This window comes from Camelina sativa, chromosome 16 (genome assembly GCF_030686135.1).
Source record: "Camelina sativa cultivar CO46 ecotype springtype chromosome 16, ASM3068613v1".
In the NCBI taxonomy this organism is placed as follows: Eukaryota; Viridiplantae; Streptophyta; class Magnoliopsida; order Brassicales; family Brassicaceae; genus Camelina; species Camelina sativa.
The window spans coordinates 25,592,116-25,607,100 of record NC_141895.1 but is presented as its reverse complement, the minus strand read 5'-3'; the positions used below and the strand labels follow the sequence as shown (position 1 = coordinate 25,607,100).

The following is a 14,985-nucleotide window of genomic DNA, read 5'->3' as shown; positions in this document are numbered from 1 at the left end:
TGGCCCCGGAAAGAACAACATGATCCCCTCACGCATATATGAAATAATCTAATCAAGTCTTAATCTTTGATAAGTCAAATTGACGACGTCATTACAATTGATTATAAGGGAATCGAATAAGCTATTAATCAGTATTGACAGTCACTATCCGCGACAGGCAGAGTCACAAGCCAAATAAAAGGGAACCGCGTGGTACGTACGGGCTGACGCCTAGCTGCTACGGTCATGACAATAAATTGCCCAATCACAGCAAAATACCAACGTGGCACAGACATATGGGTCCAATATGTCTGCCCAAACTAGCCAAATATTACGTGTCAACTGTCCCCGCTTGTCCCCCTGTCTCGGTCTAGCCATAACAAACCGAGCCCACATTTATATCAACATGGAACTACGCTGACGTGACCTTTTCCTTATCGCCACTATAAATACCGCCCCATCCTCGCCGATTTTTTTATATCTCCTCATCAAAACAAAGTCTAATACTTTCAACTTACCAAAACACGTTCTAAACACTCGTAACATTTCAATCATGACCGTTGATTCAGCTCTACGATCTCCAGTGAACTACTCACCATCCGGTAAGGACGTGAAGGCTCTCAGGTTCATCGAGGAGATGACACTTAACGTCGACTTCGTTCAGAAGAAAGTCATCAGAGAGATACTGAGCCGTAACTCGGAGACTGAGTATCTTAAACGGTTCGGCCTTAAGGGATTCACCGACAGGAAAACATTTAAGAGCAAAGTTCCGGTGGTTACTTACGATGACCTTAAACCAGAGATTCAACCTATAGCCAATGGTGACCGGTCTATGATCTTGTCTTCTCACCCTATTACCGAGTTCCTAACAAGGTATATGATACATAACCCAAAAATGTAAATTATTTTTAGTGTTTCTATACTTAGATTAAGTTATATATAATATATTCATTAATAATTGTGGATTAATCTTTTAATTTTGTAATCAGCTCTGGGACATCTGCTGGTGAAAGGAAGTTGATGCCCACCATTGACGAAGACATGGACCGGCGTCAGCTTCTATACAGTCTTCTCATGCCTGTGATGAATCTGTAAGTTAAATTTCTATTTATTTGATTTTCAATTAATTTATATCTTGTGGTAATAGCTGCATGCCAAGAGTATGAAAACAGTCTAAAAAGAACAAATTAATCCAATTCTAATTTTTAAACGCCACGAACTACAATTTAAACTGTGAAAACTTAATCTGAATGTCTAAACCATATATCATAAATACTAAACCCTAACTGCTAAATTTAAATTTGAACTCTAAAGTCTAAAGACATTTATCTATTTATATACTTAAGTTTTAAGCCATTCAACACGTCTTTGACTCTTTTCAAGACTGTTTAAGATCTTTTGTTTTGTCAGTTATCCTTTAAAATGTTACTTCATTTTATTTGCAATAATCAAATTAACAGTCTAAACTATTAAAGAAACATAAATATTATGGTAACTAATAGTAATTTATTGTTTACAGCTACGTGCCTGGATTAGACAAAGGCAAGGCTCTATACTTTTTGTTTGTGAAGGCTGAATCGAAGACTCCCGGTGGATTACCGGCACGTCCAGTGCTCACGAGTTATTACAAAAGCGAACAATTCAAGAGACGTCCTCACGATCCGTACAACGTGTACACGAGCCCTAATGAAGCCATCCTTTGTCCCGACTCGTCCCAAAGCATGTACTCTCAGATGCTTTGTGGTCTCCTCATGCGTCACGAAGTCCTCCGTCTTGGTGCCGTCTTCGCTTCCGGTCTCCTCCGTGCCATAGGGTTCCTTCAAACCAATTGGAAAGAACTCGCTGACGATATCTCAACCGGAACCCTAAGTTCCAGAATCTCTGACCCGGCGATCAAAGAGAGCATGTCCAAGATCTTGACCAAACCTGACCAAGAATTGGCTGATTTCATAACTTCGGTTTGTTGTCAAGATAATTGGGAAGGTATCATTACTAAGATTTGGCCTAACACCAAGTACCTTGACGTCATCGTTACCGGAGCCATGGCTCAGTATATTCCGATGCTTGAGTACTATAGCGGCCGTCTACCTATGGCTTGCACGATGTATGCTTCGTCCGAGAGTTACTTCGGGATTAACATGAAACCAATATGTAATCCTTCCGAAGTTTCTTACACCATTATGCCTAACATGGCCTACTTCGAGTTTCTCCCTGATGAAGTGGCAACAGAACAATCTGAACTTGTGGAGCTAGCTGATGTCGAAGTCGGGAAAGAGTACGAGCTTGTGATCACAACCTATGCTGGGCTTAACCGTTATAGAGTTGGTGATATCCTTCAGGTAACTGGATTCTACAATTCCGCTCCACAGTTCAAGTTTGTGCGGAGGAAGAACGTTTTGCTTAGCATTGAGTCGGATAAAACTGATGAAGCTGAGCTCCAAAGGGCTGTTGAGAATGCATCGGTGTTACTTGGGGAGAAAGGAACCCGGGTGATCGAGTACACAAGCTACGCAGAGACAAAGACTATACCTGGCCATTATGTCATCTACTGGGAGCTTCTAGTGAAAGATCAAACCAAGCCTCCAAGTGACGAGGTCATGGCTCAGTGCTGCTTGGAAATGGAGGAGTCGTTGAACTCTGTGTATAGACAAAGTAGGGTTGCGGATAAGTCGATAGGACCACTCGAGATACGTGTGGTGAAGAATGGAACGTTCGAGGAGCTCATGGACTATGCCATCTCGAGAGGTGCATCGATCAATCAGTACAAGGTGCCGAGGTGTGTGAGCTTTACACCAATCACAGAGCTGCTTGACTCAAGGGTTGTATCAACACATTTCAGCCCGGCTTTGCCACATTGGTCACCAGAACGCCGTCGTTGAGAAGATTTTGTTTTGGTTTAGAGTTTGTAAGTCGTACAATAAGTCCGGTGTACGGATGTTTACCCGATCAATGTTTACTCACTCTCTCCCTCCTTTTGTCTGACTTCTAAGTAATAAATAATAAGTAATGTAATCCGAAGAATGTCAAGTTTATGCATATCAGTAAAATTACTTTAGAATTTAAATTATACTATATATAGGATATTGATTATATTTAGCTTTCGTGAAACTTTTCTGTTTATAAGATTAAGAATATGAAACCAAGTTGAAACCGTATTTCAATACGATTTGAATCAAGTTTCGAACTCTAGCAATATGCATTTGTAGTTTTGTCTAAAAGAAATATTCAAAACAAAAAATATGTGCAAATGAGATGGTTTATCGTTTATCTTATTATAAAGTTTGGTTTTCTATGTTAGTAAAATAATTTTCTTTCCCTTAACCAAAAAATAGAAAACCTACAAAAAAAATTATATATTTCATATACTAATGGATATAAAGAAAATAATCTAGGTTTTACAATCTTTCAGATTTGACATTTGATATTATTTATAAAAAAAAACTCATTTGTGTGGATTCTTTGCAATATATTCTTTGGATTTTGATTCTAAATTCTAATAATTTACTCATAAAACTCCATTAGATTTTTATTTCAAATGGCACAATATATAAATAATTATAAAGTTATTTAATTTCAAATAACACTGGAATTTAACAAAGTATTTAAATCCTACTTGAATAACACCAAAACAAGAATAACTTCCTTCTCCTTAACAAAAAAAAAAAAAAAATACTAAGAAAAACATACTATTGTAATATTAAGTTAAGAGTGTCAATCAATCAATTATTCTATTTACATGTATCAAAACTTTTTTTAACAGCTAATTGTTTTATGCTAATTATGTTTTTATTATTATTTGATATTCAGTAAGATATAAATTTGATATGATGTAATAGAAATTTAAATTGCATTGCAAGAGGCGAAAAAAAATTGCATTGTAAAATCGAGTGAGTGAAATTTCAGTATGTTTTTTTAAATATCAAATAAAATCTAAAATTAATATGCAAAGTACTCCTTAAAATTCAAATATTTTCAATGAAAAGAATACCATGAAACAAATATTTGAAAATCATCAAATACCACAATGCCCACCCGGTCCACCAAAAGAAAAGGCTACTCCGTTTGTCTTGCTATAACCCCAATATATTATTCTAAAACACTTAGAGTTTGTATAACTTTTTATCCTCCGATGATTGATATTAATTCTTTTATAGTTCGAATTTCTAACCTTCACATGAACAAAACTTGAACTCTTTTGAAAGTCGATAACTGGAAAATGTCCATTTCCCATTGGAGGACTGAATCCATCCGGAGATACAAATGTATTTCCTCCAGATCGTACCAAAGAAGCTCCTTTTTTTAAGTGTGTAAACAACTCTTTAGGCCAATATCCGATTATTTCATCTTCTACCTTTAATGTCCAGTTACCTGTAAAACCATCCTATATAAAAACAAAAAAAATAAGAAAATAAAACAATTAACAAAAATATATTATGTATATGCATATTTATTTTTCAAGTAAAAAATGAAACTTTGGCTTTAAAAGTAGGATTCTCAATATTTATATCAAATAAACTATTTATACATATATTGAGAGAAGTTAAAGAAAAGTTTACCTGAAAAATTTGCGGTGTGAACTGAACCGTTGTTTCACCACCATAGATAGAGGATTTACTAAAAATGCTTCCAATCGAGGGATTTGGTGATACAATTATAAAGCCCGGACAGATTGTGTTATAACATCCCGTCTTTTTATAGCCATCTCTCTAATAAAAAAGAATGAAGTGCAGAATATTATGCAAAGAATTAAAAGGATTAAAGGCAAACTGATTGTTCCATTTTATTGGTGTAATCAAGAATGAATTATTAGCATGTAATGTAACATAACTTTTTAACAATACTATGTACTTATAGTCCAGTATATAGTAAATCGTGTGGAACTGTCTACATACAATCTAGGATGCACCTAAATATAAGTTTAAATTATGTGTGAGATAGATAAATTATTTATGTTTATGCAAACTTTTCAATAATTTAAATCTAACATCTAATTGTAAATTGATTTGTATAAGGTATGATAGTTACTTACCGCCCAACCAACTTGTATGCTATTGTGTCGATTACGAGATCCATTCTCTAACCAAATCTGACTTTTACAGTACTGATTATTTTGAACAGTTACGTTGTGAATACTTACTTCTGCACCTCGATAGATGCTCCTGCTCAAAACGGTTTCGATTACTGCAAACTGTACACATGAAATCAAAGTCGACTTCTTAAAAATATTTTCCATGCTTCATAGCATTAGAAAAATAGCAAAAGTATTATTAATTTATTTTCCTTTAAAAACTGAGATGTTAATAAATTTAACAATTTATATGGGACTTTTTAATGGAATAATTTTTTAAAAAGAAGACCTACATGTTGGCCAGGATACCCGACTGCATCAAGATGAACACTCTCAGTACTATTTCTTTGTCTTAAAATTGGTACTGTTCCTTTTGGACAACTTTGATCATTTGTTTTATATTTACTTTTTTTACCAAGGTTTTCATTTGAACTGAATTTTTCCTGCATCATATCAAAATGATTAAAAAACTACATTAAACTATACCGGAATTTTCGAAAATATTTCCCACATTTATTTGAATAAAAGTCAACCGTTGTACCTGAATTTTGTGGTGTTTCAGCAGTGGATGTTGGAAAGCTGGTTGTTTGTATATATCAACGCAATCGAAATCTTGTAAACTTGACTACAAATTTTTTAAACAAAACTATTTAAAGAGCGAAAGTATCAAATTTTAAAGAAAAGAAAAGACAAAGTAGAAGTTATAGATCAATCTCACATCAATGTATCCTTCGGCCAATTGCAATGAATGCAGATAAAACGTCACAAGCACTAACTGTAAAATCATGTTTTTTACTTATATTTCTCCAATGCTGTGGATCCATTATTTATATATAAACCAATTCGAGTCAAGTACTAATTTTCAGTTATTGCTAGTCAACATAGTCATAATCACTTGCCGTTTATAAACTTACCATAACTGCTAATAGACTATACCATTAACCATTCCGTAACCTCTTATAAACTTACCAGAAATGTTAAATACAAAAATTTAATTCCTAAGACTTTTTTTTTCTTTTGATATAATCAAGACTACAAATATGAAAGTAATTGTTTTTTTTTTGGTCGGAACAAATATGAAAGTAATTATACGAATATGTAAATAAATCTGTGAATATATTTATTTTACTTTCCATATTTATAATATGTTTACCAATTTCTTTTTATTACCGATGTGTAGTAAAAAAAGCAATATCTTTTTGCTAATATTTATATTTGGATTCTTCCTCTGTTTTCACTTGAGAGGTTCACCATCTCTCATCTATCTCTCGATATCGCTCACTTAAACACAAGCACATAGAGAACCTTGTTCCCTCGTACGTTCTATCTAGTCTTTCTCTTTGATACTTATTCTAACACAAAGAGATAGAATAAGAAGAGAGAAAACATTAATTGTCTGTATTATTTTGGATCACTTGGATGGTTCTTACAACACACACATTTATTTATACTACGTCATCTTCTACTTCCACCCGCCACATGCAACCATATTTCTACATTCTAGTTTCTAAAACGTACAACATAGTCTCTCTTAGACAAGCCACTATTACAACAACTCATAACAACTACACTTAAAAGACTCTAGACATTAACTAACATTTAAGGAACTGTTATTAGATAAATGATTTGTGAATTCATATAAAATTGTAAAATTATAAAAATCAAAAGGTATGAAATTTTAAATAACATGTTTTATATTTGGATTTGAATCAAATCAATTTTTTAAATCCCTCTGCAAGTCTTTGAAACCGAAATGTCACAATTCACTCTCACTAAGAGATCACAACATCTCACTAAGAGATCGCAACATCCTCGTTGCGTACCAAAACTATCACCCTGAGGGTGTGAACCCATTCGAGTCCACACTCGTCTGGATTCGGCTTTGATACCACTTGTAACGCCCCGACCGTCACCTTGCTTAGTGGGCTCCTTGTCCACTCATGGCCCATGGACATACAACATACCTCACTTAGTGGGACCTACGTTTACTTCCGGCCCGTAGGTTCACCCATATCAGATGGTCGGTTTGTTACGTTTGGAAAGCTTTTAAAGATTTGTTTACCGTTTCTTCAAAATCACCAAATAGTTTTTCCCTGTGTTTTGTTCTCACTAGCACAATTATGAAAATCATTTTCCGGAAGGTCATCTATCCTGAAACTACTCCAGCTCAAGCACACTTAATTCTGAAGTTATTTCAGAACCCTTGACTGAAAAGATAATTGCACTTTAGTGACTAGATGATCAAATCAATTTTTTTTAAATCACTCCACAAATTTCTGAAACCGAAATGTAACAATACGATATTTATAAAATATATATTTAACACATATATAAAATAGTCTATATATAAGTTTTTACACATATTTGGATAAATATCAAATTTTTAGTAATATTTTTAATAAAGTTCTATTAAGTTAAGTATATGGCAATAACTTTTCTGTTTTTGCAAGACTAGAGAAAGAAATAAAAAATAACCAAAACACCTTTAAATTAAAAGAGTTGAGCGTCTCAACTTGTTTGAAATTTACTCATGATATATAAATCCCAAATTGTTTCGCTCTGGTATTTCGATCCAAACTTACATACGTTTGTAAAATCATCAAGCAAGCGTACGTCCAAACTTCCAAAACGCAGTGTGTTCTTGTTTTTTACCAAATGGAAATGTATGTTTTAGAAAGATTCTTTTATCTTCCCTTCTGAAAAGTGAAACATAAGATAGGATAATATCTTTGAGCAGCTTGGGAAATGTGGTTTTACACTTCGAAAGTTGTGCCATCCATTCCTGTTCTCGAATTTGGCTGTGTGCCATCATCGACTCTAAACAAAGCCCACTACATATAGTATTTATTTAAAAAGGAATATTTCAAATCGTCCGTAGAAAAGTACTCTTTCTGTCTTCAATAAATTGATATTTTGAAAAAAAAATTGTGTTTAAAAAAAAATTAGTTTTGTAGATTAAAAAGCTAAAATGATTTTTCTACTTTATTTTATTTTTATAATTCAGGATAAATTCTTAGACCTATGGAAAGACCAAGACTAATCCATGTGGGACGTGGATTCACGGATAGACCCTGAATTAGATTAATCCATTTTTTTTCTACTAATCCATTTTTTTCTACTTTACTTTTTATTCGACTAAGCTGGTTTTCATGCAAGAACATGAATTGGTATAGAACAATAATATTGACAATTTGACATGGCATGGTTTCACGACGTATTTTGATGATCACGTAATTAAGCATTATATAAACCTAAGATATTTACATCTACGTATATACATTAACCATCAACATATTCGGTAAATAGTATTTTCAAAAAATATTCGGTAAATAGTTATATAAGTTGTTTGTACGTAATTTATGAGCAATTTAAGTTACTTATTATTAATCAATACCATTTCACTAAAATTTAAAATTAGTCGAAAACTAGTTAAAAATCCTCAGTTACTTACCTATCATCATTTTCAAATTTTCATTGTAATTTTGTTATAAAAAAACTGAACCAGTTATTTAGATAAAGAAAATGGCCAAAATTCGATCTTTTGTATTCATAATAGATAAGACACACTAAAGCAAGAATTTTTATAAAAAAAACTTAGTTGCTTTAGGATTTTATTTATTTATTTTTGGTTGCAAATGTATGGAAAACAAAACAAGAAAGAGAAGCCAACCATCTTTATTCTTTAATCTCTGCTAGACTGCTATGGGTTGTGGTTCCCCCCGCATTCGCATGACATGGCACAGTCTCCATCGTTCCTACCACGTCACCAACTATAAGTGGACCATTAATTCGCATGATACGCACCGCACAACCTTTGTTTTTTTATAATAGGAACTAGTACAATACAACCTTTCGATTTTAATATAATACGGTACGAGAATAACAAACTATAATCATAAAATGCATATCTGAATCGTCAACAACTATTAGGTATGGATAGGTTTTATCTGTTTTGGTGTAAATGTTTAAGTTTATATCATTTCATATTTTTTTTTGTTGCGTACGACTTATTAACTAACTAATGTGAAAAGGGGAAAGACACCAAACAAAAGTTATATTCCATTATAGCTAGACACCAAACAAATGTTCGTTGTGTATATGTGTGTTGCGATCTTGCAAGGAGAACTGGTATTGTATCTTGTATGTATGTTGCGTTCTTGAAAGGAGAACTGATATCATGAAAATCGTTCAGTAAAAATATGTTCATATTACAATATGATAAGTGTGGTTAGTTTCAATCCATTGATCATTCTAAATTATATGTTAAGATCAATTACAAATGAAAAAAAAAAAAAATCTAATCATCTTTCCATTTCTTTTTACAAGTTGAATTAACAAGACCTGACCCATAAATAGATACTTATTATGCAAGATAACTTGATTTGATGAAAATGCAAAAATTCATAGAAATTAACTGTCAATCACTTAATAAAATCATTTCTCCAATATTTTTGAGAATTTGTTAGAAATGCCTTTTTGAGATACTCTTTAAAAAAAAAATTAACATTTTTATTTTTACCCTCTTGTACACAATTACAATATGTTAAATTAATTTTTAGAATTTTTTTTTTAGGGTTGGGTTCTCTATTTTACATTTAGTATATAGTTTTGGTTAGAATTTAGTATTTGGAATTTAGTCATTATATATATAGAAAAATTGTATTTTGGAAATTAACAACATAAAAGGATATTTTTGAAAAGTGACATAGGAAAATGAGTATTTTTGAAAATGTCCTAATATATTGCTCAAAAAACTGTTTAAAAATGCTTCATATAGAGTTGACCAAAATATATATATATTTTAAAAGTCAATTTACCAATAACATGAAACTTTAATACTATAATCCAAGACTTAATTAGAATATTTTTAATTCAATAACACATGATTTTTAGTGAACTTCTAATATTATCAATTTAAGTAACACATTTTTAATAAATAACAACTCTTTAGAATTCAAGAAAAAATCACAAAATCACCCCTCGAAGACAAAAAGACCTTCTTCGCCTATAAAAAAGCAAGAATAACGTGTTAAAGGCTTAAAAGCCCCTCGAAAACCACACTCACACAAAAAAAAAAAAAAAAAAAAAAAAAAAACTGAAACTGAAACTGAAACGTCTCAGAGAGAATCTTAAAAAAAAAAATGTCACAACTCGAGAACAACGAGCCACTTCTAATCAACGAGGAAGACGAAGAAGAAGAAGAAGAAGAAGAGACAGCGTACGACGAAACAGAGAAGGTACACATCGTGCGTGAAGAAGACGAGGACGATCTAGAACACGGCGTAGGATGCGGCGGCGCACCACCGTTCTCGTGGAAGAAGCTATGGCTATTCACCGGACCTGGGTTTTTGATGAGCATTGCGTTTTTAGATCCAGGGAACCTAGAAGGAGATCTCCAATCCGGTGCGGTTGCTGGGTACTCGTTGCTTTGGCTACTTATGTGGGCAACAGCAATGGGTCTTTTGGTTCAGCTTTTGTCAGCGAGGCTTGGTGTTGCTACAGGTCGTCACTTAGCTGAGCTTTGTCGTGATGAGTATCCCACTTGGGCTAGGATGGTTTTGTGGGTTATGGCTGAGTTGGCTTTGATTGGATCTGATATCCAAGAAGTTATTGGTAGTGCTATTGCTATTAAGATTCTCAGTAATGGGATTTTGCCTCTTTGGGCTGGTGTTGTTATCACTGCTCTTGATTGGTAATTCTTCATAAAAACAATCTCAACCTTTAGACATGAATTTTATCTGTTGTTCTGTTCTGTCTCTCTTTGAGTCATTGATTCTCTGGTCAATGTTTTTGTTTTGTCTTTTTGTTTGTGTATCTAATTGCAGTTTGGCTAATCTAATCTAATCTATGGATTGTTTGTGTTTTGTGTTAATTGACTATTATTTCCTATGTTACATTCATCTTCAGAACATGAGATTTTGTTACTATGTGTCTTCTTTGGCTAATCTAATTTATGGTTTTGTTCTCATTTTGTGTTAATTTCATTGTTAAAAATGAGCTTTTGGTGTTATGTGTCTCCTTGGTGTTATTGATTCATGTGTGTGTGTGTGTGTTTGTTTTGGCTACAGCTTTGTCTTCTTGTTTCTTGAGAACTATGGAATAAGGAAGCTAGAGGCAGTGTTTGCGGTTTTAATTGCTACAATGGCAGTCTCATTTGCTTGGATGTTTGGTCAAGCTAAGCCAAGTGGCTCTGAGCTACTCATTGGTTAGGCTTTCTTTGTTCTCCTTTATATCCAATTTCTTATTTTAGAAACTCATAAATTTAAAGGAGTTAGCTTTCTTTCTTGTTGCAGGCATATTGGTACCAAAGCTGAGTTCAAGAACGATACAGAAAGCAGTTGGAGTTGTGGGTTGTATTATAATGCCACACAATGTGTTTCTTCACTCAGCTCTTGTTCAATCTAGAGAAGTCAACAAGCGACAGAAGTACCGAGTCCAAGAAGCGCTAAACTACTACACAATCGAATCCACGATTGCTCTTTTTGTCTCCTTTATGATCAATCTCGTTGTCACAACGGTTTTTGCTAAAGGGTTTTACAACACTGACCTTGCTGATAGTATTGGTCTGGTTAACGCGGGACAGTATCTTCAGGACAAATATGGAGGCGGGGTGTTCCCTATACTGTACATTTGGGCAATCGGGTTGTTAGCTGCTGGCCAAAGCAGTACCATTACTGGTACCTACGCAGGACAGTTCATCATGGGAGGGTTTCTTAATTTCAAAATGAAGAAATGGATGAGAGCTTTGATCACTCGTAGCTGTGCTATCATTCCAACTATTATCGTCGCTCTTGTGTTTGATTCATCAGAAGCTACACTTGATGTGTTAAACGAGTGGCTTAACGTGCTTCAGTCTATTCAAATCCCATTTGCACTCATTCCTTTGCTGTGTTTGGTTTCTAAGGAACAGATCATGGGTAGTTTCAAAATCGGTCCTTTGTACCAGGTTTGTCGATTTCTTTTTCAAGCTCTTTTACAACATTTTCATTAAAGATCCCTCTTTGAAGCTCAAACTCACCATTGTATTGCAGACAACCGCGTGGCTCGTTGCTGCGCTCGTGATATTGATCAACGGTTATCTTTTGTTGGAGTTCTTCACCTCAGAGGTTAGTGGCGTAGTCTATACCGGTTTGGTGACTATGTTCACAGCTTCATATGGTGCGTTCATATTGTACCTCATTGCTCGTGGCATCACTTTCACTCCGTGGCGATTCAAAGCAGAGTCTATTCAATGAGGAAAATGGACCAAACAAGACAGTGTAGTAGCTATGTCGTGTGTGATCCTTAGGGTAATGAGTTTGAGCTTTCTCTTTTGTATTATATGTGTTGTTGTTATAAAGCACCTCTGGTTCTGTTGAAGAAGGCTCTTCTATGTATCAGTAGGATAGGTCCCAAAGGCAAAAGATAAGAATTAATAAGATCTGCTATTGTTGTTGTTGTTCTTGATGGAGTTTTAACTTTATAATAATGATAACCAGATTGAGAATTTAGATTTTTATCTTTGTATAACTTGAATAAATATTAGATTTTTATTTTTGTATAACTTGAATATGTCTTAATCTACCAATAGTAACAAAAACAATTGCGATTGTAAACTTTTATTCACTAAGATCATTCAAGAACATAAGATAATGAGATGGAAAACTGTATTTAAAACATAGATGATTAAAATTTTGGTTCATTTAGATGGGGCTCCATTTATACTCTAATTTAGGTATTGTACCATTTGTAGTAAAGTAAATACCATTTTCTCTAGCTTCCCAAGAGTTATGTTTACCATAGTGAACTATCCATCCGTCGCTTTCGTATGACCTAAATTTTGCATGCAACTTGTAATTATATCCTTGCCATAATTCACAATCAAATTTGGTTTTGAAAAACCTATCATAAAACCGAAAATTGTAGATTTATCCAGGATTCAAATATATATATATATATATATATATATATTTTTTTTTTGAGAAAAACCAGGATTCAAATATTGGTAGTGGAGGTCGTCATTTTTGATACATAATGAGCATGGAGAACGTTTTCCGAACCAAGAGAATTCTTAACATGTACCCAGTTTTTCTGGTATGCCTTCGCATTATTGAATCCGGCACACAATACAATTATAACAAGTAAAAAATAAGAAACACATTTCATTGTTTTTAGAGGTTTAGTTTTTCTTTATTTCGCTCATCTTTATATAAGATGATAGCCACATATGAATATGGGAAGGAAGGACGGAACAGATTATCTTTTTTTTTTTTTTGGGCAAAGGACGTAACTGATTATCTATTAGATTTTTGAATTGTAAAGCCGGGTTACTTCCACTCTTTTATTGAAATTGTGTTTATTTTCCTTTATTTGTGTCATTAATTGGTTATATATATGAGTGGTTTATATATCACATAAAACTCTTTATGATATGATATATTTGCTTTGTCGAAAAAAAACCATGCTTGTTTTTTTTTCAAATATATAACATATTTTTAATTTTCAAAAAATAACGTAATCATAATAAAGTAATATATAATAAAGTAATCATAATAAAGTAATATATAATCTGTTCTTCAAAGACAAACTCTAATAAGGTGACACATGTCACTTTTTTTTTGACATGTTTAAAAAAAAAACCCATTACTAATATAAATACCATTAGTTTTCAGTATATCATTATATTAAAAATATCTATAACAAGACACATTTAACCTACATGTTTGCTCAAAAAAAAACCCTACATTATATTTATTTTCAATAAAGAAACAAACTACTTTATGTCAAATTGAAAAACAAAATTACATATTTTATATCAAAATATTAGAATATAACTTTTCTACTATGTTATATATATATATATATATTAGCAATATAATGTAAAATAATATTCTATTTATTAAATAACACTTCAAATAATTTCACTTAATGAAAATAAAAGAAAAATTTTAAAACATAATTAAACTATTTTATATCAAAATTATTGCTCTATAAATTTTTCTACAATGTTACATATATTTTAGCTTTTGGAAAAATTACGTTTCTAAAATGGCAAATTTATTGATAATTTCATTTGGCAGGGCATCTTTAACTCATTTATCTTTAACTCATTTCTTTAACGTTTAATATAGACGGATTCTATTTTGCAATCAGTTTTAGGGATAGTTTTACTTCGGCCCTATCCTATTTCCAATTCTAAATCTATTTTAGAGTTAGAAATAAACTAGGGTAGAGAAATAATTTCTATAAAATAGAGTTTAGAAAAAAATATATAGTAGTGTTATAAATAGTCTTATATAACTCAAACCGAATTTTTTTTGGAAAAATTAATCTTAGAAAATAAAAACCGCATAATAACAAATATTTTTTTAATTATGGTCACTAGTTACATAATTTATAGAATGATTCATTAGTCACGAATTATTGATACCTTGCAAATTTGCAGAAATTTTTTACTTTGGGTCACTAAAACATATTCAGGAAAAAAACTGAGAAAACTAGTATCCAAAAAAAGAAATTCTAAAAAACCAAATGGATACTAAACTCAATATCCAAAAACCAAAAATACCGAACCAAACCTAATATCTTAATGGCCACGACCGATAACAACATCAAAAACATAGTAGATGCTTGTTAATATTTACTCCCCCATTTTATAGTATATTGCGTTTTCGAGAATTTTTTTGTTTTATAATATAAGACGTTTTCAAATTTTTTATGTAATATTTAGATTAATATAATATTTTATATTATTTATATTTTGAAGTCATACACAAATAATTGATTTTTTTTTAATATATTTTTTAATCTGCAAGATTTTAGTTAAAACTTCCGAACCGAAAGAATATAATTTATGTCATTAGATCATATTTAATTACCAATATGAGTCAATAAGTAGGGTAGTTTTTTTTTTCTAATATAAGGTTGATTTAATAGTTTTAAGAGTTTCTATAAAAAAA

At 32.3% G+C, this 14,985-nt stretch overlaps 3 protein-coding genes and 1 pseudogene across 3 annotated transcripts; 2 read left to right on the top strand and 2 right to left on the bottom strand.

Moving 5' to 3' along the window:
- Positions 1-461: 461 nt before the first annotated feature.
- Positions 462-3,043, top strand: LOC104751953 (indole-3-acetic acid-amido synthetase GH3.3-like). The gene is made up of 3 exons (XM_010474015.3): positions 462-852; positions 969-1,070; positions 1,499-3,043. The coding sequence occupies exons 1-3, from the start codon at positions 533-535 to the stop codon at positions 2,856-2,858; spliced, it is 1,782 nt and encodes a 593-aa protein (XP_010472317.1). The 5' UTR covers positions 462-532; the 3' UTR covers positions 2,859-3,043.
- An 888-nt stretch (positions 3,044-3,931) lies between these two features.
- LOC104751952 (protein neprosin-like) lies at positions 3,932-5,839 on the bottom strand. The gene is made up of 6 exons (XM_087492171.1): positions 5,766-5,839; positions 5,589-5,672; positions 5,341-5,490; positions 5,009-5,167; positions 4,536-4,685; positions 3,932-4,360 (listed from the first exon to the last, which is right to left on the bottom strand). The coding sequence occupies exons 1-6, from the start codon at positions 5,832-5,834 to the stop codon at positions 3,992-3,994; spliced, it is 981 nt and encodes a 326-aa protein (XP_087348297.1). The 5' UTR covers positions 5,835-5,839; the 3' UTR covers positions 3,932-3,991.
- A 4,214-nt stretch (positions 5,840-10,053) lies between these two features.
- Positions 10,054-12,537, top strand: LOC104751951 (metal transporter Nramp3). Its single transcript, XM_010474012.3, has 4 exons — positions 10,054-10,739; positions 11,116-11,252; positions 11,341-11,993; positions 12,079-12,537. The coding sequence occupies exons 1-4, from the start codon at positions 10,189-10,191 to the stop codon at positions 12,280-12,282; spliced, it is 1,545 nt and encodes a 514-aa protein (XP_010472314.2). The 5' UTR covers positions 10,054-10,188; the 3' UTR covers positions 12,283-12,537.
- Positions 12,538-12,729: 192 nt separating this feature from the next.
- On the bottom strand, positions 12,730-13,192 carry LOC147925951 (S-protein homolog 11 pseudogene; annotated as a pseudogene).
- Between the last annotated feature and the right edge of the window lie 1,793 nt (positions 13,193-14,985).